The sequence below is a fragment of the Anomalospiza imberbis genome, chromosome 4 (genome assembly GCF_031753505.1).
Source record: "Anomalospiza imberbis isolate Cuckoo-Finch-1a 21T00152 chromosome 4, ASM3175350v1, whole genome shotgun sequence".
NCBI classification, from domain to species: Eukaryota; Metazoa; Chordata; class Aves; order Passeriformes; family Viduidae; genus Anomalospiza; species Anomalospiza imberbis.
The window spans coordinates 22,463,219-22,489,427 of NC_089684.1; the positions used below are offsets into that span (position 1 = coordinate 22,463,219).

Here is a 26,209-nt window from a genome sequence, read left to right on the forward strand (position 1 = left end):
TTGCTTTAATTCCTGCTTTTGAGCTGTGAATGAAGGGAATTAACCTAGCAAGGGCGCACAGGAAAGCTACAGCGTGATTTGGAAACCATACTTCTTACATGTTCTTTCTTAGGAGCTGATGCTTCTTTCCTTTTGCAGAGGAATTTACTGAATTTTTATACACAAAATCCACAGCCCTGCTTTATGAGGAGACCACAGTACTTTGCGGCGTCCGTGACGTTTGTTACGGTTTTATATGCCTCTGTAATTTTATGGAAAAAAGGATGTGGAAGTCTGAGGCCATATAAAAGCCTCACGACTCGAGGGGAGCTAATACTGAGAGAACCCACTGCGGTGGTTTCACAGCTCCCCTCATCCCTTCCCGCCTCCCTGCCGTTTTCTAGAGCTCCGAGGGAATTTGCAGCATCTGAGAGACTGGTTAACCGTATTAGAGCTCCCCTTATCACTGCTCCGCCGTGCCTCTTGGAGGAAAAAAGAAAACCACCCCGGCCCTTCGCCGACGTGCCGGGGCAGGGTTGTGCGCTGGGAGCCGCTGCAGCCGGGGCGGGAGCGCGGCCCGGCCGTTGCCCCTCGCGTTCCGCGGCCGCGCTCAGCGCCAGCCCCGCGGCAGCGCCAGCCCCGGGGCAGCGCCAGCCCCGGGGCAGCGCCAGCCCCGCGGCAGCGCCAGCCCCGCGGCAGCGCCAGCCCCGCGGCAGCGCCAGCCCCGCGGCAGCGCCAGCCCCGCGGCAGCGCCAGCCCCGCGGCAGCGCCAGCCCCGGCCGCCCCAGGTCCCGCGCGCAGCCGCGCTGCACCGCCCTCAGCAGCGCCGGCGTCCTCCCTCCTCTTCCCTCCCTTCCTTCCTTGGAAGCACCGCCCCAGCTCGCTGCTGGCGGCGGCAGTCGTTATGGGCCCCGCTGCGCTGCTGCTGCCGGTGCTGCTGTTGCCGCTGGCGGTGGCCGCGGGCGGCCCGGAGGTGCACAGCCTGCGGGGGAGCTGGCGGCTCCGCAGCGGGAACGGCTCGGTGTCGCTCCGAGCTGAGGTGCCGGGCTGCGTTCACACCGCGCTGCTCTGCCGGGGCCTCATCCAGGTACGGTACGCCGGGAGCCGGGCCCTGGAGCAGCCCTCCCCGCCGTGGGTAGCCCGCCTCGGAGGGGAGAACCCAGCCCTCCAAAACACAGCCCCGTCCCGGCAGCTGCCTGGCCACTGCAGGCTTGGTTGGCGTCGCCGGGGCAGCAGGCAGGCTTCGTTTGCTGACTGCAGTGTCCTCGGTCCCGCATAAGGCCGAGGATACAAATGGAAGCTTTGCAGTATGTGAGATTGTGGTTTTGACACGCAGCCAAGGTGCTGACACCAGATACCTGCAGAATCCTCACAGGGTGTAAGTCGTGCGTACCTGTAGTGGTACCTCAAAAGAATGAAGAGTTAAACCCACACTCCTAAAGTTTGACTCGTTGATCCAATAAGTTTAGTGAATTCAGGCTACTAAAAGCCCTTTTAAAACTTGTGGGGAATATCAGAACAGTGGAGGTCATATACACCCATTCTACCTAAGGCAAGTATAGTCTGAAACAGACGAAGTTAAATTTAAAGGACTAACTCCTGTCTTAAGACTTTGAAGAACCTTTTCTGCTTCTGTTTATGCTTGTCTCTATTAGATTTTTAAATTTATAGAAACATAACAACCACTTTCTTGGAAAAAAATTCAAAACTGCCTTGCAGATGGACAGCAAAGTAATCTGATACTAGCATAAGGTGCCTGTGACTCAGACCTGACAAGAAACATGGCACTAACTGGATCATTGTTGAAATAAGATGCCTTTTTAAAAGGAAACAAGGAAAAGGTTCTTGCGTACCTGGAACAAAGAAAGAAGTGAAACACAGTGAAGTTAACAAAGTCATCTATAAAGGTGATAAATACAGTTCTGTGGTGGAAAATGTACTGTTGTATGGAGTGAGTGTATCATATTACCCCTCCTTTATTGTGGGCCCAATGGTGCAGTTCTTGTGCATCATTTATTTAAAAAACACATTCTAGACGTGTTTAAAAAAAAAAAAAAAACACATTCTGTGTTTTTATTTCTTGGGGTTTATCCTTCAGCTTATTATACTGTGATTAAAGTTAGAGAGTAAAAGGAGAAAGTGACACCCTTTGGGCAGGATAATTTTAGCATTTTCTGTGTTGGCACAGGTTGGGAATCCCAGCACTAATAATAGATTCCAAAGAGTGTCACTGCCAGATACAGAGCATCAACACTGGAAAAAGAACTATGCTATGAAGGGATAGGCAGAGCTATGATGATCTGTTGTTTTAACATCTGTGTACTAAGTGATGTGACATCTTTGACATTGAGAATTAAGGTTTCAGAAGGGTTCTTCTATAGTTGTCAAATATGCAGGGGGCAGGGAGACTTTATGTGGAGGATCGGTGAAGGGAACTGCACGGGTTTCTCTGATGAAGAAGTGCACGAGATGAACGTCTGGTATGTTTGGTTGTGCTGGGAGGTGTAGCTGCAAGAAGTGTGAAGAATCATCAGGAGAAACTGTGACCAATGCACTGACTCAGGCACACAAGACAGTGATGTAATAAAAGACTCACATTTAACTACTCACACTAAGTACACTTATGAGGTGAGAAGATGTGATTGCTAATTTAAATGTATTGCAGCAAACTGACTTGTCATTTAGCAGTGTATTTGGAAATGAGGATCATGAACTCTCATGTGCCTGGGCAGAATCCCAAGCCTGCACAGAGGCATGAGAGCTTAGTCAGTCAGCTGGGCAGCAGTGGGTGCTTGGCTAATTAAATCGATGATGGTTGTTTGTGGTCACTTAGAACGTGTTTACTTGAATACAAGTAAGAACTTGCTCCAAACATGTGCTGGTACAGCTGGTGGACTGGAAGCTGTTGCCAAGTTGGTGATGTTGCTGTTGAAATGCTGAGTTAACCAAAATGGTTCACTAGTGTGGTTGCTTAACCTCTGGACTGGACCCAGCTGATGTCTGACTAGTTCCAAGCTCAGAATGAGATAACCTGTTTCTATGTATAGGTGTGTACAGGTAACTCAAGTCAGCTTAAACATATTCTTACTCAATTTAGCAAAGCTCAGTTTACAGAAAGAAGCATTCACACAAATTTGCACCAGGATAACTAAATTGTTTTAAAATTGCATTTTTGTTTAAAAGATAGAATGCCATACCAAAACAGGGGAGCAACCTTAGCAGATTTGAAATCTATTGCAGATGGTGTTAAATGCTTTGCATTGTGCAAAGCAGCAAGCCTGGGTTGTTTGGAGGGAGTCAGTGACATCATTAATTATTGCAGTGTGAGGCTTTGTGCTCCAGAGGGGGGCTCAGCTGTTTGTCCTGAGGTTTCTTCACTGTGGTGAATGTGACCAGAGGTTTTCAAGTGCAGCTGCCTAAAATCATGTTGCTATATTCCTATTTATACAAAAGCGTGCACTCTGCCCTAATTGTAGAGGCGTAGAGCGCTGGTTACTCCATTTTTTCGGAGATCATTATCTCTGGAAATCAGCCTTTTTTGGTGTTGTGTCAAATATAGAAGTAGGAGATTTATTATAGATGCCTAAATACAAGTTTTGGTCTTAAGTATTTTTTCATTTGCTCCTTTTACTCTTTGCAATGGAATATAGGATCTTTATTCATCTTACAGAAGATGTCACTAGATCAGTAACCCAGCTTGTAATCAAAAGTAGAGATTGATCTGAAAAGCTGTACCAGGAAATAGGAGAACAAAGCTAGTGGGAATAAAATCATTCTGGATAGCAGGACCCCTGTGTTCAGCGACCTGGTGAAATCTACATGCTGTTTTTCTGTGTGATTTGGAAGTGACAAATCTCACTGCATCCTTTGCTTTTGTATCCATGAGATTTTAAATGGGTTAACACCCAGAAAAGAAATTTAAAGCAGAGTTTGGAAGGGCCTACTCCAGCAATGTAGCTTAGTGGGCATCTCACAATGAGGGGAAGGAGGGCAGCAGGGGGACTCTGATGAATATTAAGTCTTCAGAACATGGCTTAGATTGCAAGACTAGGCTGCAAGCAATTTATTTATCATTGTGTGGTTCATTTCAAATTTAGGTCGACACACAAACTGTTTTTGCACAGGGATGCTCTAGCTGATTGCGTGTCTGTAGCCTTACGTTAATCTGCTGTGCAAGCCATAAACTGGAATTGAAAAAAATCTCTCTGATGCTGAGGGTTCATTACTCATCTCTCTGGATCCTCTTAGCATTTGTTCTAGAGATATCTTCATTCTGGCTCATAAAATATACATTGGAGGAATACGTCTTTCTGAATGCACCAAATGCACATGTCTCAAAAAATGCTCTTGGGGATGACTCTTGAGTTTCCTATCAAAGTATTGTTTTCTTTCATATTCAATCAATGTAGTTCAAATGCTGGATTAACTATGATAAAAGCTCTAGGGCCAGGAGATTGCATCAGAGTATGTGTTTGGCTTGATTGTTTTAATAACATTTCATTAAGACACCGTAGGTCTTACTACTATTTACATGTAAAATTAAAAAAAACACATGAGAAATGCACATAGAGAAGAGTAACAGTCACGTAAAGTTAGAGCAAAGCTTCGTTTTGAATGAAAACATTTTACAAACTTGCAGTGAATCCGTTGCTAACCCTACGGTTCTGGAAAAAGATTTGCCAAGACCATTTTGTCTGAAAGTTTTGCTTTTGACCACTGTTGTCAGTGTAGTATTTTTTTCAGGCACTGTTCTGGTAAGCCATATGTACCCACAGGTATCTTGCTTATTAAGTCTGTGTTCTGGAAATAGGCATCCTCTACCACATAGTGTCCAGGTTCTGCACAATGCCATTTCTTGCTGGCAGGTGACTCCTGTAAATTTCCAGTTCTGAGCAATATGGCTGTTGTAGCTGGATTTTTCTCATATGATAGCCATTTGCATTTATACATAAGGCTGTTTTGTCTTATTAGTTGTCACTTAGACTTGTATGGAGTATTATGAGAGGTCTGCAAGTGTGATGCTGATATAGAGGCTGGGTAGCACTGCATGTTCTGGCCTGTTAGACAAGGGCGTGCACTTGACAGAGAAACTAACAGTGCTCTTGGTCATACTTGGATATCAAAATTTATTAGAAGAGACAGAAGTTTATGTACCCCAACTGATAGCTCTACATTTCTGGAAAGTAGTGTCGTTTTGTGTATCTTGTTCTGCATTTGTATAAAATACGCTGTTGTTTGTTTTCTGACACTTAATCACAACTTAGATTTTTTTGGAACAAGCCAGGTAACAATTCCATTTGGTATCCTCTGGTTCTGTTCAGTTTAGATGGCATTCATTGTTGGAATAGTTGATTGTTATATTATTTTCCACTGAAATACAGGTGCTCTGCTCAACTGTAAGAACATGTGCAAACATTCAAAACCCTTAGTAAAACTTAGCATAAATATTAAAGGACACTTAATATTTTCTTTCAAAAGCTTGTGATGTTAAAAGAGGTAAGATTTCTAGTAGTCTGTTAAATACATCCAACTATTCAAGTAATATTAAGCAGTGGGTATTACAGTGTTACCTCTTTAGTCATATTTGACCTAGTGTTCTGCTGTGACGCATCTTGAACATTGACAGTGACATTCAGTTTACTGCTTTCTGAGAGCAGCTACTGAAATTTAGTTACTTTAGGAGGAACTTCCAAAACTCACACTCTGAGGATATGATCCATTCATCACTACTGTTAGTTCAGCCCGACTTCAAGCTGTGAAAATTATATAAATGTCCTGATTGCTGTCGCTTGTGATGTCAAGGAGCACATGAGTATAGATAAGTATATATTAAATATTTACCTTTCAATCTGAAGTTGCCCAGAGCAGAATCATTAAACTATAAATCATGAAACATCACTTGCAAATTTTATTTTGGTGATCTGCTACACCATCAGAATTTTCTTACAGTGTACATGATAAAATATCAGCAGAGTTAATTTATGAGAGAAGAGCATGCAAGTTGACTTCAAACCATAACAAAAGCAGGGTAAGGCAGAAGAATCTGCTTTTTGTTCTCTTTATTAAATTTCATTTTATTACATGCAGATCTTCCACCTGGGTACAGCTGACTCTGGTGTCATTCAGGTGTTTGTGCCATGCCCCTCAGCACTCCTGGAGCCTGGGTGACCAGGAGGTGTTCTTTCATTGGGCCAGGGTATGCCTGGCACCACTTGCTCCCTCACTTGGGCTTGGAGCCTCACTTCTCATGTGTTCATGTCTCATCCATTTCCTGCTTAGCAGGAGAAGCGCTTAGCTTATATCACCGTATCTTTTCAATATCCCCTTAAAATCATGGCAAGGAAAAGCTTCCATCTGGGCGCTGGCAGTTCCTTCATTGTAGTGCTGCCAGTGCTTTTGAAGTTCTCCTGATGTCCTGTTAGCCGACCCGGCAATTGCTTCCTTTTGATGATCTGTAGCAGGGCTTTTAACCTCCTCTTAGGAAGTGATTTGCTCCTTGCTTACAGCGTTGAGGCTGGGAGCAGGGAGCAAACAGGCAGGCAGCTTGAATACTTCAGATTTTTCCCCCAAATTGCAGGGAGCAGGAAAATGCAAAGCTGTTATGTGTGGTGGGGTCTAAAAATAGCTATAGTTGACTCCACCCCTCTATGAATTGCTTCCAGGAACACACTGAGCTGTTGAGCTATTGAATGTGAAGTGTATTTAATAGATGCGCAGCCTATTTCCTACCATCTTTCAATTTCTCCCTGTGCCTTTAAGTGGTTTAAATGTGGTATTTTTTCTTTCTTTTTTTTTTTTTTTTTTTTTTTTGCATGCACTTTTCTGAACTAAGCCTTTCATTTTGATGTGAAATGATTTAACGTGGGATGAAATTCTGTTTCAGAGAAATCCAAACAATTTGACTTACATGGTTACATCTTCCAGCACTCAGAACAGTTGTATTTAATAATGGAAAAGCCAATAACCTCACAAGTGTATTGGCAAAGTAATTCTGCTTTCTTAGAGGACTTTGTTGTGATCATGCGTTTCTCCTGAACCTTGAGAATTGTCTTAAAAGCATTGCTTGAATGTTGCCACGACTGATTTTACAACACTCAACATTGGTCATGGTTAAAGTGGCCGACCAACTATTAGCATTTAACAGCTTTTATGTGATGTATGCGCTGTCTTACTGGTTAGGTAGCAATGATATCAGTAAACTGTTAAGTTTTACATGAAGGTACACGGAACTGTGCTCTTTCCATCTAAAAGGGTGGATGCCTGTGAGTCAGAAGGGCTAATTTGCACTTTCTATGACACCTATTTTAGCAGTCAGTGCATTTCTTGAAGTTTGAAGGCTTTAGACTAGTAAAGAAGAAAGCTCCTTCAGGAAAAAGGGTCTTCAGTATACTCTGAGATTTAAACATGTCACTCTGTAAGCTCCTGTAAGAGCCCATTTGACAATGATTTCTGCCTCTGATAAAAGATTCATGCGTTTCTGCTGCTAGACAACCAGTTTTGTGTTTTCCAGAAGTCAGGACTCTGTTCATTAACATCTCTATATCTGTGCTTTTGTGGGAGAAACGGTGCAGGTTTCTTTTGTGCATCTTTGCGGAGGCACTGATGTTGATTGTTTGACCATTAACCAAATGGCTTTACAGTCTGCTGTTAGAAGTGCATTTGCAACTTTCCTCTCACGCCTTTCGTTAAATATTTCACACATACAAGTGGCAAAGATTGAAATTTAATATGCACATTTTTCAAAGCATAATGTGAAATAAAATTGTATGTAATGTTAAATACGAATATGTATGTATATGTAAATATATATAAGATGGTATATAATGTTAAAGCAAGACTTTTGTTAAAAATGTGCTTTTTAAAGTACATATTGTGGGGTTTCACAGTCTCTGACATTCTATGCTTGCCTCATTACCTCAATACAATGATCTCAGTGAAGTTACTTTTATAAGCCTAAATTTTGCATATTAATATGCATTTCTTGGCTTTAACTTCTGCATCTCAATAAAAGTCTGAGATATATTCCCTAAAAATAATGGAATGTCTTAAAATTCAGCAATAGTCCTGTAAGCTCAGGATGACTTAACTTTTAGAGAATACACTGTATTATCAATACAGAAGTCATAGTTTTGCTCAGGTGGCAAGGTTTTTCCTTTTTGACTCTTCCCTTGTAGCAGGAACTTTGATTGATAGAGTGTAGCATGTAGAGGCAGGGTGACACCTTTTCCTCTGTATGAGCTCAAGGAATGATGTTTGTATTGCTGTAGGACTCCAGAAGGATCTGTGCTGCTGAGGAGAGTCACTTAGATGTTATGATTTTCTTCTGCTATGTAAATAGGTTTATGTGTTTATTGCAGAGCTTGACCTTGTTATTTGTAAAACAAATATGAGGTATAAGACCATTTTTTTCAGAAGATTTCATATCCCAGATGTTGTTACTATGCATACTGACTCCTGAAATGGGGAGAAAAATTAAGTTCCAGCAAGTAGGAAAGAAAAAAATAAAAGCTGGGCAGATTTTCTTCAGGATATTCAGGGTGGGTATTTAAGTGTTTTGGTACTGTTAGAACACTCCTATCAAAGCACTCCTTAATGCAGGTCCCCTCTCTCTGAGCCGGCTTGAGTCACGAAGGCCAGAAGAGATTGGCCTTTGTTTGGGGCAGCAGCTCAGCCGTGCAGCTGCTGCAGGGGCTGGAACGGGGCTGTCAGGCACGGAGCCGGGTACCGGCACTCTGACAGGGCATGGCACACTGCTTTTCTGCTCTCTGTCAGGGCATGGGACACTGTGTGTTTCTGCTCTGTGACAGGGCATGGGACACTGCTTTTCTGCTCTCTGACAGGGCATGGGACACTGTGTGTTTCTGCTCTGTGACAGGGCATGGGACACTGCTTTTCTGCTCTCTGACACGGCATGGGACACTGCTTTTCTGCTCTCTGACAGGGCATGGGACATTGTGTGTTTCTGCTCTCTGACACGGCATGGGACACTGTGTTTCTGCTCTCTGACAGAGGATGGGGCACTGCTTTTCTGCTCTCTGACATGGCATGGGACACTGTGTTTCTGCTCTCTGACATGGCATGGGACACTGCTTTTCTGCTCTCTGACAGGGCATGGGACACTGCTTTTCTGCTCTCTGACAGGGCATGGGACATTGTGTGTTTCTGCTCTCTGACACGGCATGGGACACTGTGTTTCTGCTCTCTGACAGAGGATGGGGCACTGCTTTTCTGCTCTCTGACATGGCATGGGACACTGTGTTTCTGCTCTCTGACATGGCATGGGACACTGCTTTTCTGCTCTCTGTCAGGGCATGGGACACTGCTTTTCTGCTCTGTGACAGGGCATGGGACACTGCTTTTCTGCTCTCTGTCAGGGCATGGGACACTGCTTTTCTGCTCTCTGACAGGGCATGGGACACTGCTTTTCTGCTCTCTGACACGGCATGGGACACTGTGTTTCTGCTCTCTGACAGAGGATGGGGCACTGCTTTTCTGCTCTCTGACATGGCATGGGACACTGCTTTTCTGCTCTCTGTCAGGGCATGGGACACTGTGTTTCTGCTCTCTGACAGGGCATGGGACACTGCGTTTCTGCTCTCTGACAGGGCATGGGACACTACGTTTCTGCTCTCTGACACGGCATGGGACACTGCCTTTCTGCTCTGTGACAGGGCATGGGACACTGCCTTTCTGCTCTCTGACATGGCATGGGACACTGCTTTTCTGCTCTCTGACACGGCATGGGGCACTGCGTTTCTGCTCTGTGACAGGGCATGGGACACTGCCTTTCTGCTCTCTGACATGGGACGAGACCTTTCTGCTGCCTTTGTGTGAGGTGCGAGGCCGTGGGATGTCAGGTCCTTAAAGCTGGGTGAGGGACATGGTGACCTGCTGTAAGGTAATAAATACAGCATGAAGCCAGAAAGGCCAAGGACGTAGCTTAGAGCAACCGTGCCTTCTGTTCTTCCTAGGTAGTGTGGTTAAAGGGAGAAGGACACATTTGATGTAAATGCAATACCAGTCTCAAAAGTAGTCATTTAGTTTTTTACCAAAACCAAAATGGTGTTGCTTCTCCTTCTCTTTCTCCATCCCTCCACATACAACAATTTCATTTATCCTTGCCACAGCAAGGATAGCTGACAAGGAACAACTGGATTATTTGCAATAACTTTAAACTAGAGATTTGTTCACTGCTGTCACTATAGACCTAAAATGCCGTTTCTCTGCCTCTTAAAATCCTATTAGTCTTACTTTCTCCATAATTATGAGGGTGATCATGTTTGTTCCTCTCATTAAGTCACAAGGTCTCTGGATTTATTGTTTAAATTCCAGACCAGTAATTTCTTCTGTAAAAACAAATCCTGCTACTTCTAGATGGAGTGATTATAGTAGACAGGGTTTTGAGCTATATAAATAAAGTCAAATATTACTAAAGCTTTCCTTTCATGTAAAATTTCAAGGGTGAAAAGGAATATCAGGACTAACTAATTAAAGTGGATTTTGCATTTGCAGACTGACTGAAACAAGAAGTGTTCATCTAATGGGTATTGTGATGCTTTTTATGCAGCAACGCTATTACTAAATAAATAATGTAATTTTCTTTTTGTTGGTCTGTCACTAGGATCCATACTATAGATTTAATGATGTGATGTACAGATGGATCTCACTAGATAACTGGACTTACAGCAGGACGTTCAAAACTCCTTTTGACATCAGGTATGCAGTAAAGATATGTCTAAAATAGTTCTCTGCCATCTTTCATGCAGAATTGCAAGTTAATTCATCAGCTCAAAATCTGCTTAATACTTTTGTATCTGATAAAACAAATTATGCAATCATGTGCAGCTGCAAAGCTGTTGCTACAGAACACTTCAATTGATGATTTTTTTCTTTCTTTAAAAAATTGATTGTTAAAAGTTACTTGTGAATTGTCAGCTGTAAAAAGATTATACTTAGTCTAATTGAAAGCTATCCCATGTAATATCTTGTGGGTATGTGAATCTGATGTATTCTTGAGCATGCTGATTTGAGTTGCTTCAGCTGTCACCTTGATTTGACTATTTAAAGATACAATGTAGCTACACTGAGTCAAAAGTAGCTGAGGCAACTGCTGGTATAATAGTGATACACATTTTTACATTGTTTGTCTCCTGTGTGTTTTTAACTCTTGGTATTCTGACAGTTTTTCACACGTATGTTTTCTTTTGTAGAAAGTGGCAGAAAGTGAATTTGGTTTTTGAGGGAGTAGATACAGTAGCACAGATTCTGCTCAACAATGTCACTCTTGGGAGAACAGACAACATGTTCAACAGATATGTAAGTAATGTGTTTATTTCTGGAGGTGCTTCTTTGTTTTCTTCAAAGCCCTTTTGTTCTGAGCACTTCCAGTGCATTCAAGTACCCATAAAAGTAGGTGCTTGGATGCAGAAAGTGTTGACTTGAGGACTGCATGTGCAATCAGGTAAATGTTAGAAGGGGAAGTGTACTTACCTCTTCACTATCAGCAGGGTCATATGTAGAGGTGAATGTGCCTTTGTGCCTTGTCCTAAAGGAGAGGACCAGTGCAAGAGGATCAATTCAGCTAATAATATGTCTTGCTTCTTGGGATCTGTCCCACCTCCAAGAAATTGTAAGCTTAAATCTGTTTTATTAGCTGTAAATCTGCTTACTAATTGGTATTAGAATGGTTTACATGTCAATACTGCAATGAAAATGCATGTGCTGTAAAGCTTGTGTGTGCTTCCATGCTTTTGGTTTTTAAAGAGGGTGGTTTATTTTTAATATGGTACTTTGGATAACATTGTCTTGCATTTTTGAGCTTCACTTATTGTCAGCATGAGAGTATTCATTATGGAATGATCTTGAGAGTGGCAAAAAACATTCAAACTAATTTTATAGCTTTAAAATACAAAATTATTCTGGTATTAACATAAGGAATAATTCTTGCTTTTATCTTAAAATAATCAAAAAATCTGAAGAGTTAAAGGAAGATTGATAGTGGAATAACTGAATTACAAATGAAATCTGGTGTCTCCATATCTCAGCATTTACCATTCTGGCAGGTTTTATTGCAGAAGCACTGGACTGAGACATAAGACATTCTGCCACCTGGGTCTGTGTGACCTAGGACAAACTACTTGGTTTCTCTTTGGCTGAGTTTTACCATCAGTGAAACCAAAAATTTTTTAGAGCTTTTATGAAATTGTAATGATTTCCTGTTTGGAGAGTATCTAAAGGCTTGTCAGTAGCAGGCTCTGAAAGTTAGGATGTGGTATTATTTTGTTCATATTTCTGCAACTTCATTTTGTATCAGATTGTAACAATTCATGAAATGGCCCTCACTGTAAAACCAGAGTGTACTGCATTAAATTGAGTCCAGGGTTACATCTGCAGGAAGGACTCTCTGAAGGCTCTGGACTGGGGAATGCTATTTGCTTTCTAATATCCTGCTGTATGCTACAGAAAAAAGTGATTCTAGCTGGGCTACTCCCAAATTAAAGAAAAATGGCCAAGACTTGGCTTTTCACAAATGTGTACTCTGAGGAATAAATGGGTATTAGCCATTGGAACCATATTGTCTTGATAGCACAGGATAATTCTGAAACGGAACATTTCTCCTGTTCTGCAGCCACACTGAAGGGGATTTTGTGACCTCGTGAGGAAGCCCCCAAATGCTTCACTTGGTGCTGGTGTAGAATGTGTGTCTTACATTTGGGGGATTAGAATGCAACTTCATTTTGGGGAATGAACCACAGCTTTGCAGCATTCATGGATAAGGCAGCTCAGTGCCTTGTGGTACATGAGCTGGCAGCACAGTGTGAGCTGGAAGCACTCCTGTATGGAGCAGCTCTCTGAGTTGGAATACGGTGTCTTTCCAAAGATGCAAATAGGTTCTGGATGAGGAAGGAGGGTAAAGATTCTCTTGCTGTCCTTGTCCTTCAAGTACTTCTCTGTGCAAGCAAAGTACTGCAACCTGCAGTGAGAGCTTGGTGTGAGGAAAGTGGTTTGCCCAGAAACATTTCCTTCTATCTAGAACATTACTGTGTATTTTCTTTTTTTCAGTTTACAAAGTAGCTTTTCTTTTCTTTCAAAACCAGAGCATGCTGAGACTGTATTTCAAAAGCTTTTGAATAATATATGTATGGTATTAAAATCCCCATGTAATACTGATTATAAATCTCATAGATAAATGTCAGCATTGTAATGGTTTTGTTCTGTGTTTTGTCCTAGAGCTTTGATATTACCAGTGTGATCCAGGAGGTCAATTTGGTTGAAGTCCGTTTCTTGTCGGCCATTTCATACGCAGCGGAGCAGAGCAGATGTCACAAAGCACACGGCATCCCCCCGGCATGCCCTCCACCTGTGCAGAAAGGAGAGTGCCACGTTAATTTCATCAGAAAGGTAGGGGCAGAATCATCCGTCTCTGGCTTCAGGCTGGAAAAGAGGAATGCACCACAAGCTGTCCTTACAGCTGTATTCTGAAACCTGCAATGTTGTTTTATAAGTAGGGCATATTTTTCATGCAGCTTCCTTCTCCCATCCCCCCTGGAAACCTGTAGTCTCGTATGTTGACAATACAGGAGGCGTGAGAAGGCCAGGCTTCATATCTAAGTGATAAGAATGTTTAAATGACTGTTCTCATCAAAGAGTCAGCAAGGAGACTTGCTGCTAAGAGGGCAGGATAGCATTGGGAAATGTGTGATCATTCCATTTTGATCCACTGGGTGGGTTTAGCAATGTATGCTGACAATAGAGTTCACTGTTGCAAGTACCAATGTGTTATAGCCAAGGCTGTAAAAATCTTATCCAAGCAGCTTTGTGAGTGTTTGCTGTTGCTCATGTGCTGTATTATTTATATTGGGCAGCTCTGGCATGTCCCAAGAAGTCTTATCCTGTGGGGTCCTGTTCTCATCTTATAAGTGTTGTGAAGTGTGACTTACATGTAAATATTCAATGAAAACAAGAGTGTAATATAAATTAATGAAACTCAGAAACCTTGATTTAAGATATGGCTTCTTTGCTGTTAAAACTTAACTTAGGGCAAACGGTCATTTGAGTAGCATCTCACGTATTTCTGATAGCTTTGCAGCAGATAGAGGCAATGTCTAGATGATCTTATTTTCTAATTTGTCATTTTGGGAGTTTTTGTATATTTGTCTCCTCTGAAATGCCTTTCTTGATCATTATTTTCAAACTTTCCAATAAAGTCCTTCTAGAGTCTTCTCAAAAAATGACTAGGATTCTGTAAATCTGGTATTTAAATCTGGATATAATTTCCTTTAAAATTTAATAATGTAAATATAGGCTCCATGTTGTCCTGGAAAGATCCTTTAGGATTAAGAGGCTGTCTTTATTTCTGCTTGCTACTACTTTTATTTTTGCTACATTTTAGAAAATTTATTAGCTCTTCTGAGTCCACTGTGTTTCTCAGAAATCAGTGCAAGGAGAGGCTCAGAAGGAATAGGGCACTTACTCAAGCTGTAGTCTTATTTATAGAGCAAAAGAGACCTGGAATGATTTTATACTTCACTGAACTATACCTTGAATTTGTTAGAAAGTACCCTAGTGCTTTTTCCTCAAATGAATTTTTTGACTGTACTTGGAAACTGCTCCAGAAATTTCCAGAAACATTTTGAATTCCAAATATTGGCAACAACAGCAGCTGTGTCACATCTAAAACTAAACAAACATATTAAGACATTGCTATAAGCTGGTTGCTTCCCATCTGAAGGTAATGGAGAGTTATTGACACATTTCAGGTGCAGTATTAAGTGCAGTAAACTTATCTAAATCTGAGTAGGAGTTTGTGGCAGAACACAAACCTGTCACTGCTAATGTACACCAGTGATACAGGCATATTGTTCTTGTGAAATACTGTTTCTGATAGCAGTCTCTGCAGTATTTTTTGTGAAACCTGCTAGTCTGTCAGTTATTCATTTGTTTATTTTTTATAAAGGGAAAATGACTTTCAATTGGACATGTTTTCTAAGAATATGTTATCCCTAGTTTTCTGTTTGAAATAGGTGCAGCGTTTGCTTCCTGGAAGGCTCTTTTGCAGTTTGATAGACAGGGAGGCTGACTGGCAACGCAAGGGATAGGCCAGGCTTGTGCAATGTGGTTTGCCCAAATTAGTATGCCTTGGCTGTAAGTTATTAGTCTCTAAATTTAGAACTGTGTGTCACTGTACAAGACTTCAGGAGATCTATTGTATTTGCTTTGGGGGCTGGGGCTGTGTGAAACTTGGAGGGCAGCTGAATAGATGTTGTCAAGGGATTTGTTAAGTAGAGGTCTGACCAGGTTTGAAAAGAGCTAAATGGAAATTAGCGTACGTACTTCTCTGCCTGACCAGCATTTTATAATTCTGACAGTTATTCTGATGTTAGTACCAGAACTAAGCTACTTCTTTACCATGTTTTTGTTCCCTTTGTTTTTGTATAAGAGAACCATAAAAAGGGGAGAAACAGTGAACATGACTGAACTACACAAATACTCCAGACATATCCATTTCTTTCCTTGTATTACTCTGTGGTGTTAAAACTAAAAGTAGGAGATAAACTATTTCATATATGGTTTTTAATTTGATACTGTTCTACAATACTGTAACACTTCTAATTGTCAGTTTTCTGTTTACTTTGTCTTTTAGGTATACAATTAAATACTGACATTACAAACAAAGATAATTCACAGCTGAAATGAGAGTAATCTGGATTGGTTTTTTGATCTTTACTGTTTGGGATTTTGTTGGTGTATTTTTAGTGGTATGCTAAGTGTTGTTTTGCTCTTATGGTAATAAAAAATTTCTCTGCACATGGTTGTTTAATACAAAATTTAATTTTTTGTATAATACAGGTTGTAGCAGCAAAGTTCTGGTTGTGGAGTAAGAAAAAAATACCGTAGGGTCTCCTGGATTTATGGAAACTGGAAAAATTCTTTCAGTGTATGTCAGTATTATTCCCAGATAGCAAATGATTTTTATTTCTGGCACAGCATCAATGTCTATGTGAAAAATAGGCATTTGTAACATAATAATTCTGTTTTCCAGGAGCAGTGCTCGTTTAGTTGGGATTGGGGCCCTTCTTTTCCCACTCAAGGAATCTGGAAAGATGTTAGGATTGAGGCTTATAACCATTATCACCTGATTTACTTTTCTGTAACTCCTATCTTTGGTAAGTCTCTTATTTCTTCTTGTTATTGGTTTCACCTTTAGAATACAAACCATTTTATTAGTAAGCCAAATTAACTGTCAGGTAGGAAATGTTCTATGGGTTTTTTATTACTTTGTTTGTATTTGTTTCCAGAACACACCTTTATTAGGTATTGAAACAGTACTTCAGTACAAACAATAACTGTTAAAAGTGTTAGAATTCAGAATCTTTTTTTTTTTGCTTAAAATCCCCGAATAACTGCAGAAATAAATGTAGTATAATTGAGATTAGCACTGGTTTTTCAATTTTGAAAAATTTCCTTTCTGTTGGCATGCGTTTTCACCAAGACTCCCTGTAAATATGTCTCACTTTCATCTCACTTCCATTTCAAACAAAGGCAAAGCTGCTGTGGGAATTCGGTTTTGTGTTGGAAGGACAAATGCACAGTGAGCAGAGTTTGAAGAGTGCTGAGTTTTCAGGACACAACATGAAGTCTGAGAGAGAAAAGCAGTTGTGCTATGCAAGGATAATTGTTAAAGCTGCAGCTGGAGAGGATAACCTCATGCATTCTTGCTACCTAACTTACCAAACCGGTTTCCTCTCTTGCAGTGGTGTCTGATTTTCCTCTCCTTTGTCCTGAAGATCATTGTAGCTGTGCAAAAGTAGTTAATTTTCCCTTGAAACTTTCTGCAAATGGTGATATGCCTAGTTGTAGACCACCCACATGCTTTTTTTCACTGCTTGTTGAGCCCAGTGGAGTATAGGCTAGCGCGTGGGTCCTCTGCACTGGGGTGAATTTCGGCCCTTGGCAATCGATTTGTTGTGTATGAATAAAAGAGGAAGGCATCACTCCGTGGCTGCTTTTGAAGCGTCCTGAAATAGCTGCAGGTCTTAAATAGAATTGACGTGACTGGAATTTCCATGGAAAGCCCCAGCACAGACTCTGCTTTCTGAAATTCAGTTACAGTAAAAATCTTTTCTGGTCCCTCCCACATTCCCACAACTCCACCTTCTGGTAGGTAAAGTCTTGCTCTCTGGGTAAATGGAGAAGGCAAACCTCTTTTCCTTCAGCAGAGAGTGGCTTGGAACCAGAGCAAGAGCTTATTAGTATTTAAACATAATAACGTTTGAAAAAGAAAAAGTAAATGGACAACCTGAATTTAAGCTGCATATGTACTTTTATTGTTCATCAGATTTAGTGCCATAGCCTTTTGACCACTGAGTCTGTAAAAGATCCATTGTTCTTGGTTTCTCTTCCTAGACCCCACAGTTCAGGCAGTTACGAATGAGTTGGAATTTCTGTATGCTTTTGTATGGGAGGAAGAATGCACTGTAATGTCTGACCCTTGCAGGGTGGGTACTTGTTAACCTTTTCCACATTTCAGAAGATTGGTCGTCACTGGGTAGTGCTGGGTGTAATATAAACTTGGGAACTCAATCATTGCTCTTCATTCTGTGAAAGACAGTGAAGATCACACCAGGGCTGAATGCAATTCTTTGTTTTTTGGAGTGAGCTCTCTTTCTCTTGTGGAGGAAGGAGAGCTAGACTATATAAATGAAAAGAGAAAGTAATTTATTAGTAGTTTGAGTATATAAAATGTGTATTTGTTCTAGTTCTCTTTGTTTTCTCTTTTGTTTGCTTTTGCTTATATGTTAATCTGCAATATTTGAAGTATAGGATTAGCCAGGCTATGTTAGTAGCTAAGCAATTCAACTGCTGAAGTTAGTGTGAAATTTACACACAGATCTTGAGTACCCTTGACCCTGGCGGCTCTCCCTCTTCAGTAAGCTCTATAAAAAAGAGGATGCTCTGTGGTAACTTCAGAGAGATCTCAGGGAAGTCATTAACTTGTTTCTTTCATGACACATGGGTGGGAGAAGGGACATAAAGATATAGCCTGTCAAGTCTAGACACAGTGGGCCCAGTTCATCGCCAGTGTAGCTCCATTCATTTTGTCCAGTGAGTCTGGGATGAATTCAGCTCATTTTCTGTTAATACTGTTTTTGTTTCATTGACAAAAGTGATTGCACTGACTTGTGATTACAATCTTTCCCAAAGAGTACCATGTTCATATGAGTGCTGACTAAAAGCAAATACAATGTCTATGGGAGCTGGTGGGAAAAAATTCCTTCCTAATGAAGTGACTGGTGTCAAGGTCTCTGACTTTTGTACAGAACTCTGGAAAAAAAAAAAGCCTGGATGGCTTTTGAATTAAAAAAAAGAGTTAAAAAACATAAATTATATTGCATTTTTCTCTTCCTTTGGACTCAGATGTCAAACACACTAAATAAGCAGATTAACTATGTAGGATGGTTCAGACACAGCCTGAAAATTGTTAAATTTAATCTTAGGTGTTTTGATTTTTTTCTTTAATGAAGAATAATGTTAACTAATAGGTATATAAAAATAATTCTTAAATCCCATTTTTTCCCCCTCTTCACTTAGCAAAGAGTGCTCAGCAGTGGTATCTTGAAGTCGAGTCTATTTTTGATGTAGTCAGCTCCAAGCCAATTGCAGGTCATGTGACTGTGAACATCCCCAAGTTACAAACGCAGCAAACATTCAGTGTGAAGCTTCAACCTGGAGAAGGCAGCATTGTGCTGCTTCTAAACATCAACAAGGTAAAGAGGTGTGTGTGGAGAGCTAGTTCAGCACAAAATGTTTCCCCTAGTTTCCAGTGTGACTTCCTGCCTCCATGTCAGTTTTAGGCCTCCTTCCAATTCCTCCCTGCGTTTCTGACTTTAAACAGCAGTTCTGTATCCCTTACAGGGTAGGAGAACAGTTCTTTTCCTTTCTAAAATCTGATGTCTGTGGAGCTATGTAGCTTACTGCCAAAAGGTGGTGAAGCCTTAGAAAAAGGTCACATAATCACTGGCCACTGTTAAACGAATTTTTTGAATTATTTAGGTAAATAACCTTTGGATACCCTGTGTCACTTCACTTCATTTGCAGCAGGTATCTCATATGCTGCTGTTTATTGGACTGATTGGGACCAGAATATACTACAATACATAGGATTCTCCCAGGAGAGAGAGGAAACATTCCTCAAGCCTTTCAGTAGATATTTATTTACTTTCAGGTAAATATACACAAAAGAAAATTTTGTCGAGTAATTCTCCTTATATTCACTTGTAGTCCTTTGGATGGGCAAATCTCAGGAGGAATTTTTGACTGGTAGAAGGTGCTGTAATGAGGAGCAAACTCAATTTAAAAATCAGGCTCCAGCCAGTAGGCAGAGTGGGAGCCCCAGCAGGTGCAGCAGGAGCCACACCTGATGGAGTTCTCCACGGGAGCTTCACTGCTGCTCGACACACATTTGTGGATGGGTGATGTGCTGTGAGCAGGAATTTGGGGCTTCTGACAATACTGGCAATTAATAGTGTTAGAGGGTCTGCCTTCAGGCTCTTTTATATTTTACTGGCTCTGCTGTTTTTGTGCATTGCTGTGTAACGCTGCATCTGTTTTCCCAGTCTGATTGCATTGTCCGTGTGTTCTTGAGTTCACTTGTCAGTTGTTTGGATGGAGAGAAAGCAAGCAGGGTGTTTATGTTACAGTGTGCACACTCTGTGACTTGTGTACTTATATGCTTTGTTTTATTTTGACACAGAAGCATGGAAACATACAGTTTTTATTACTGTTGTCATCTGACGTGCAAGTTACATGCGCAATTTCCAGTACCCAGTTTCATTTAAAGCAACCATGAGTCTCTGCTTAGCCTTTTAATGGATAACGTTATACAGGCACTGCAAAGTGAAACTTCAAAAATTATTTTTGCTTATTTAGTTGTCCCAGCCTCAGAGATCTGTTAGTATAGTGCAACTGCAAGCCTGGAAGGAAGCACTTCCTTCAGAGCAGAGGCAGCAGTGTTTCATTATTCTTTGTACACAAAAGGCTTTGCTGCATGAATTCACATCAGCTGATTTTATGAGAAGCCCCGAAATGTCTTCTCATGTATCGATGAGGCTAACGGAGCCCTTACTCTGTACACAGAGTTGTGTGGTGCATGTTAGATACTGAGACCTCACCAGAAATGTATTTCTAGTTAAGAGCTTATTGCAGATTACGTTGTGGAGTCAGTAGGTGATCGAGTGGTGCATATCGCGGAGATGTGTATCAGCCTTCCTGCAGCTGCCACGCAAAGCGCTGTGCTGCCAGCATGACAGCATTTTGCTTATCAGCTAGTGGTGAGCAGTGGGGTGACATCATTAGCAGCCAATGAGACACCCAGTCGTTCCAGGCAGCTGCGAACGCTCCCTTGTTGTCGAGGCACACGCTGAGTCTGTGCTTCCGTTTGTATCCGTGCGGCACGGAGATCAGTACTTCCTCACAAGCACTTGTGGTAATTCTGTATCGGAGAAGCTGAAGGATATATTCATGATATATTCATGGTTGTGTCCACGTATAACTACAGCAAAATGTCTTGCTGGGCTGCTTTCTGGCCTCAATTTGTTTGAAAAGATTGAGGCACTCCTCGCATGACTATATTCAGTGCTGATCCCTCCATTGTTTGGTTGCATGCATTATTGCTTTCTTTCCACAATTTTTGTGTTATGCACTCAACTGGCGAATGCTGGCAACAGGAGTGAGCGGCTGAAGTAGGCTGCTGGAGTGAAGATAAATATTCTGTCATCTTGGAGATTGTATTTCATGTTTGTAAAAATTATGGAATACTAATGATGTGATTAAGAAACATATAGAGATAAAGCAAAAAACCACCGAATGAATGAAAGGATTTGATTTAAGAGTTTGACATAAGTGAAGCAGTCAGTATGGTTACGTAATACCAGAGTAACAGTTGAAAAGTGTTACTGCTGTATATTGAATATTGCATGGGATAGGTAAAAGGATCAATGAAAGGAGGTGTATGATACTGAGCTTAGTGAACAATGGCTGCTCCTGACTCAGATATTTAGGGTTTGGAGGAGTAGTGTGTCAGTGTACCTCAGCTGAGGACTAGCAGCTAGATGTGTGCATGCATGTCCAGGCATGCTCATGGCCTGTTGTGGACACAAAATGAAGTGATAGCCTGGACTCGAGCAGAAGAAATCACACTTCTCTCTTTAAATGATTTTCACCTCAGAGCTGCAGCTGGAGAGAACGTTAATATATCTCAGCTGAAGCACAAAACCTCATTAGGCTTGTGGTAATTCACTTAAAGATATCTGAGCCCCAGGTGCATTTGATACCTTTTGTTATACGCATTGCTCAGACTTTCCCCATTGTATGTTCTAGAGTGCTGCAGTGGAGGCTTGGTGGCCAAATGGACATGGAAAGCAAACTGGATACAACATGACAACAACTTTCATGATGGAGACAGGATGCCAGATTGTGAAGTTTTCTAAGGTGAGCCCTAAAGTTTAATTACATCTGGCATTGCACTGTTAGTGTTAGGACATCTGCTCTGTATAGCAGGTGTCTAGAGCTCTGAAATGCTTTGCTGAGTTGTAATATGCATGTAAAAATGCTAACGAGAAATGAGGTTTTTTAATGTCACAATGTATGGCTACCTCTTTTCTGGTAGTCTTACCTTGTATGGATGCCTTTACTTATTTTGTGGCTGCAAGATGGTTTACAGTTAACCAGGAACCTCAGAAGAGAAAAGATGTTTACTTCTTAAGTTTCCTAGCTTATGAAAAGAAAACAGCACTTCTAAACTTCATAAACCATGCTCTTGGTTTTGTATCATGCACTGAAAAACCCTTTTAGATTTCTATAAGATTATACAAAGGTTTATTACTGAGATTTTTCTTGCTAATTTAGTTTGTAAAAATTTATGGGATAAACACATTCTAAAAAGCTAACATACATTCATTTATTAGAATGTGGTAGATGTGCTTCAGGCTTAAGATCTTAAATGCGACCATAAAAGTAACATTTGGGGGTTTTTGCATAAGGGCTCTCCTAACACACTGGCTGTTTAATTATCTATTTGGTTTTACTAAGAAGCCTAGAGGAGGTAATTTCCAATTGTCCATTAGAAATAAAAATCTTAGAGATTAGACTGGCCTCCTTATTCCATGAACATGTGGAAACAACCACATAAATGTATGCATTTATTAGATGTTTCTGGTGTGTATTGTTTTACTAAAAACTAATCTGGTCACCAGGTATCTAAACTGCTATTTGCTTTAACATTTGTTAGTGTGAAAAAAACTTAGGAAAACTAGCACCTTCTGGTGCTGTATCTTTATAGGACTAGCCCCTAGGTTGATTATGAAGTCATAATAATAATTATTATTTGCTATGATTAGTGTTCTAATTTCGAAACAATTAAAAAACCCACAGCAAGTAAACACAGCATGTGTTGTGTGGAAAAACTGCTTATAGGAAATACAACTGTAAAGTCTCTAAAAGGGAAAAATCTGTTATTACTGTGTGAAAACTACACAATGATAGGAAAGCTAATAATTTCCATTTGTGTGCTTGTGTCAGAATATTTCATAGAGCTCTGTGGCATGATCAGGGGGGACTTCATGGTCTACAACAGAAGCCTCTTATTTTTTTCTCCTTAAGAGAAAAGAGGGGCAAAAAACCCAAATGCACCACATAGTGGGCATTGTGAATTACCAGCATATGAGGCCTTCACAGCTCACAGTGTGAGGTCTGGTCATCCTTCCTGTGTTTGGTGAATCTCTTAGATTCCAAGAGACACTCATGCATGCACATACCATCACCCCCCAGACAGACCTCTATGAGTGGAAAAAGGCTCTGTATGCAGTTTTTTCATGTTGTAGCATAATTTTCTCTCATGTCAGCAGGACTGAACAGCAACATTCATGTAGCTTAATAAGAACTTTGAGTAGTTCAGGAGATACAATCAGGGATTAATGTTCCTGAAAGTTGTTTTGTTGTCAGTTCCGTTGTCCATGTTGTGCTGACTGTATTCAGGAAGAATAAATTTCCTACTTACACGCCTTTTTTTTCCCCAGAAAAAAAATAGAGGTGAGGCATTTCACAAGTGGTTTGTGTCCATATGAGTATCTACTTAACTTTGGACAGGAGAAAACTGAAGCATGGGAATGTACATGTGAGAAAGCACAGTTTGATCTTATGTCAGATTTGGTTACTCCTAACTTGAACTACTTTCTGTATTCTGACATGCTAGAGTAGTCTTCAAAACTTTAACTAAACCTTTGGGAATATTTCCGGGTGGCCTACCAGTATGTACTTGCAGGAGCTCTATGGAGCTCTAGCCAGCAGTGCTGGGAATCTCTTTGGCTCAGAGATGTACTTACTCATTCCTGTTCAGAGTAGCAGAAAACCAGAATAAAAGCCAACATCTAGGATGGGATGTGGTTTGGTTTTGGTTTGGTTTTCCATTTTAATATTTTGCTCTAGAATTTGTTTCTTAGGATAATGTGAAACAAAGTCATATCTCACATTGACATTGGTTTTCTTGATGGAGGGTCCTGTTTACTGTTGATAAGTTGCTTATTTCTTGCCATCCCCACATCAAGAAACTTATTACCTTTTTCATTGCCCCATGAAGCATTTGTTGCTTCTCAGTTCCATTTCTCCATCCTTCTGTATGCTCGTTTCTCCAGCATTGTACTCAGAGTTTTTAATTTTTAAGGCTATTTTTGTACTTTCAAGATCTTGGCCTCCAGCAGGCTTTGTAGTTTTCACACCACTTTCATGCTGTGTGCTAATTTGTTAGGTCGCTGGGTTGTTCTGTGATCTTGGTTCAGCTCTAGGCATCTTCATCCTTATTACTTTTCCTACTGTTAAATATGGGAATGCCAAATGTGATCCACAGGTCACTTAACTGTGTACAAAGCTTTTGTATGTGCATTAAAAAGACAGGTATCTGTTTCATAATTATGCCCAGAACCAGCTAATTGGTCTGTGGTGGCTAGAGAGCCTCTTGTGCATGCCCTGAGACTGAGAGAAATGCTCAGTCCTCAGGCAGCAAGCTCTAGCAGACAGATTTTGAGGTGGCCAAGGTCTTGATAGCCAGAAGGGCACGTAGCCAAGCATGCCAGATGGTGGATGTCTCCCACTGCCCTTCTTTTAACCCCCAAGGTAGAAGAAAGCTATAGTAGGAGTAGGAAGATGTGCTGTTACCAGCTGGCCCTGGGGAACAAATGGAGTTGCACTGAATCTTGAAGGCCTGGGAACGTGAGCTGAGGCTAAGGAGCTTTTTCTCTTGCTCCTGCTGTCTGGGTGGTCCTGGCTGAGTGTTTCAGCCTCTCAGATTGCCTTGGATTTGGCCAGTTGGCATGAGTTCCACTTGAGCATGTATAAAGCAATATTACATTACTTCTGTTAGTAATATAAATACTCCATTACAAATGCACTCTGAGACAGTTTCAACCTGCATGATGACATCCATTAAGATGACATCCCAAATACTTTGGCAGCTCCAACTGCAAATCCCATTCCACTTTGTGCCATAAAAAAAGAGCCACAATGGAGACTGAGCAGTTTTTCTCTGAGTAATTGAATTCACTGCAGGAAGGTCAGAACTTTTTCACTAGTGCAGTACTCATACTGTAGTTTTTCTTTTGTAACCTTCAGGAGTTAGAGTAACTGCAAAAGTTGTATGAAACACTGGTTATTATTTAAATTCAACTGCTCCTTTTAAACTAAATCTGCAAAGTTCTAGGAATGGTCGCTGCCATGATGCAGAGCTGTTTAGGTTGAGCTCAGTGATCTGCAACCTCTGCTAATGCATCTGGTTTGTCACATGCATTGTCTCTATCCAGGTATTTGGTTAATAATTGTCCAGTTAACTTAGAAGCAAAAAGTTGTGGTTTTATTTTTCTTCCCTACCTCTAGAAATAGTTTTCTGTCTATATGTGTAATTTTTGATAAGCTGAACATTCAGAAAATGCAGTCCCATAGTGGGATTTCCCTTTTGAACTACAGCCATATCTGGTGTGTGAAATAAAGAACTGCATTTTGTCTTAAAGACAGGTGTATCATTTGCACTTAACTAGGTTAATTTTAGCCTGATTAACTGACAGATACTTGCCTCAGCTGAAGCTTGTGGCAGAGAGAGGACAGGCTGTACTCTACAAGCTGACCTTTTGAAAAGGTAAAGCAAATAGTCATCTGAGAGAGGAGTGCTTGCTGTCTTAGGAGTTGTTTAGAAAAAAATAGGTTCCTGCCCTTCTGACTCAAACCCATTTTGGCTAAAATTTACTATTAGCTTTCCTTCCCTTTATTTAATTTTCCAGTTTTCTCCCTATGATAATGAGCAACAGGTACAAGAAAGAAAATGTGTTTTCTTCCTGACTTAAAGAAGTCAAGCTGGAACAAGGATGCAGGAGAAAATATTTGAAGTGTCCTTGTTTTCTGAGCTGTTTTCCAGAAGAGTTTGGAGGTGTGCAGGAGCTGATATGGCAGGTGGGGAAGGCACCTGTACAAATATAGGGTCAGTGCTGTTGCATTAACTGCTCCCTCATGGCTATTTGTGTTAGTGCAGTCAGGATACCCCTCAGAGCAGTGTGGTTGCTTGTAGTGAAGTCCTAGAAAACATCTGGAACAATTTCCTGGGAGCTACAATTCCATCTGCAGCAAGAAAAAGGAATGTTTTCTTGTTTCAGTAGCACAATGCCATATATTAGGCTAAAAGAGCAGCTGTAAAAGTTGGACCTCTCCTTCTGCTTGAGATGTGCTTTATCTTTAATACTTTATTCAGAGTAACTTTATTTAGCTGAACTGATCACTTTGAGTCATTATTGCTGATCATGCTGTTCCAACACAGTTGTGATGACCAGAGGGCCCTTCACTTGCACACTGGCATTTGAGTTTGCATGGGTGTTTTTTTCTCTGTAAGTGTTACATCTATTAAAAAAGTATCATTTCAGAGCAGTAAAAGGAGAAGATCTTGCTTGTACTGTGTGAATCTCATGCTAGGCATTCAGGGACAAGACTTAAAACTGAGTTGCTGCAGTCTCCTGGTAGAGAAAATTGTGGATTACATGGTGTTTCTGATCTGGTGCAACCACTCTATTCCTCTTTCTGGCCTTCAGCTGGACTTTTGACTGGATTCTGCAAAAGCAGACTTGATCTGTCTCTTCCTTACATACTTTTGTGCACATGTACAGTTGTTTGTTCATTCTTTCTCTTGCTCTCTCCT

The 26,209-nt window shown here is 41.0% G+C and overlaps 1 protein-coding gene across 4 annotated transcripts in view; it reads left to right on the forward strand.

Annotated features, from left to right (window-relative positions):
• Positions 1–786: 786 nt before the first annotated feature.
• MANBA (mannosidase beta) overlaps positions 787–26,209 on the forward strand; it is a 46,344-nt gene continuing 20,921 nt past the window's right edge. For 2 of the 4 annotated variants that reach the window (XM_068187483.1, XM_068187485.1), the window contains exons 1-7: positions 787–1,066; positions 10,601–10,695; positions 11,190–11,295; positions 13,210–13,380; positions 16,022–16,145; positions 18,571–18,746; positions 21,358–21,468. In XM_068187483.1, the coding sequence (XP_068043584.1) occupies positions 884–1,066; positions 10,601–10,695; positions 11,190–11,295; positions 13,210–13,380; positions 16,022–16,145; positions 18,571–18,746; positions 21,358–21,468 (966 nt within the window). In that variant the 5' untranslated portion in view covers positions 787–883. The remainder of the gene's footprint in view (positions 1,067–10,600; positions 10,696–11,189; positions 11,296–13,209; positions 13,381–16,021; positions 16,146–18,570; positions 18,747–21,357; positions 21,469–26,209) is intronic. The other 2 variants (XM_068187484.1, XM_068187482.1) reach the window with 2 other exon arrangements.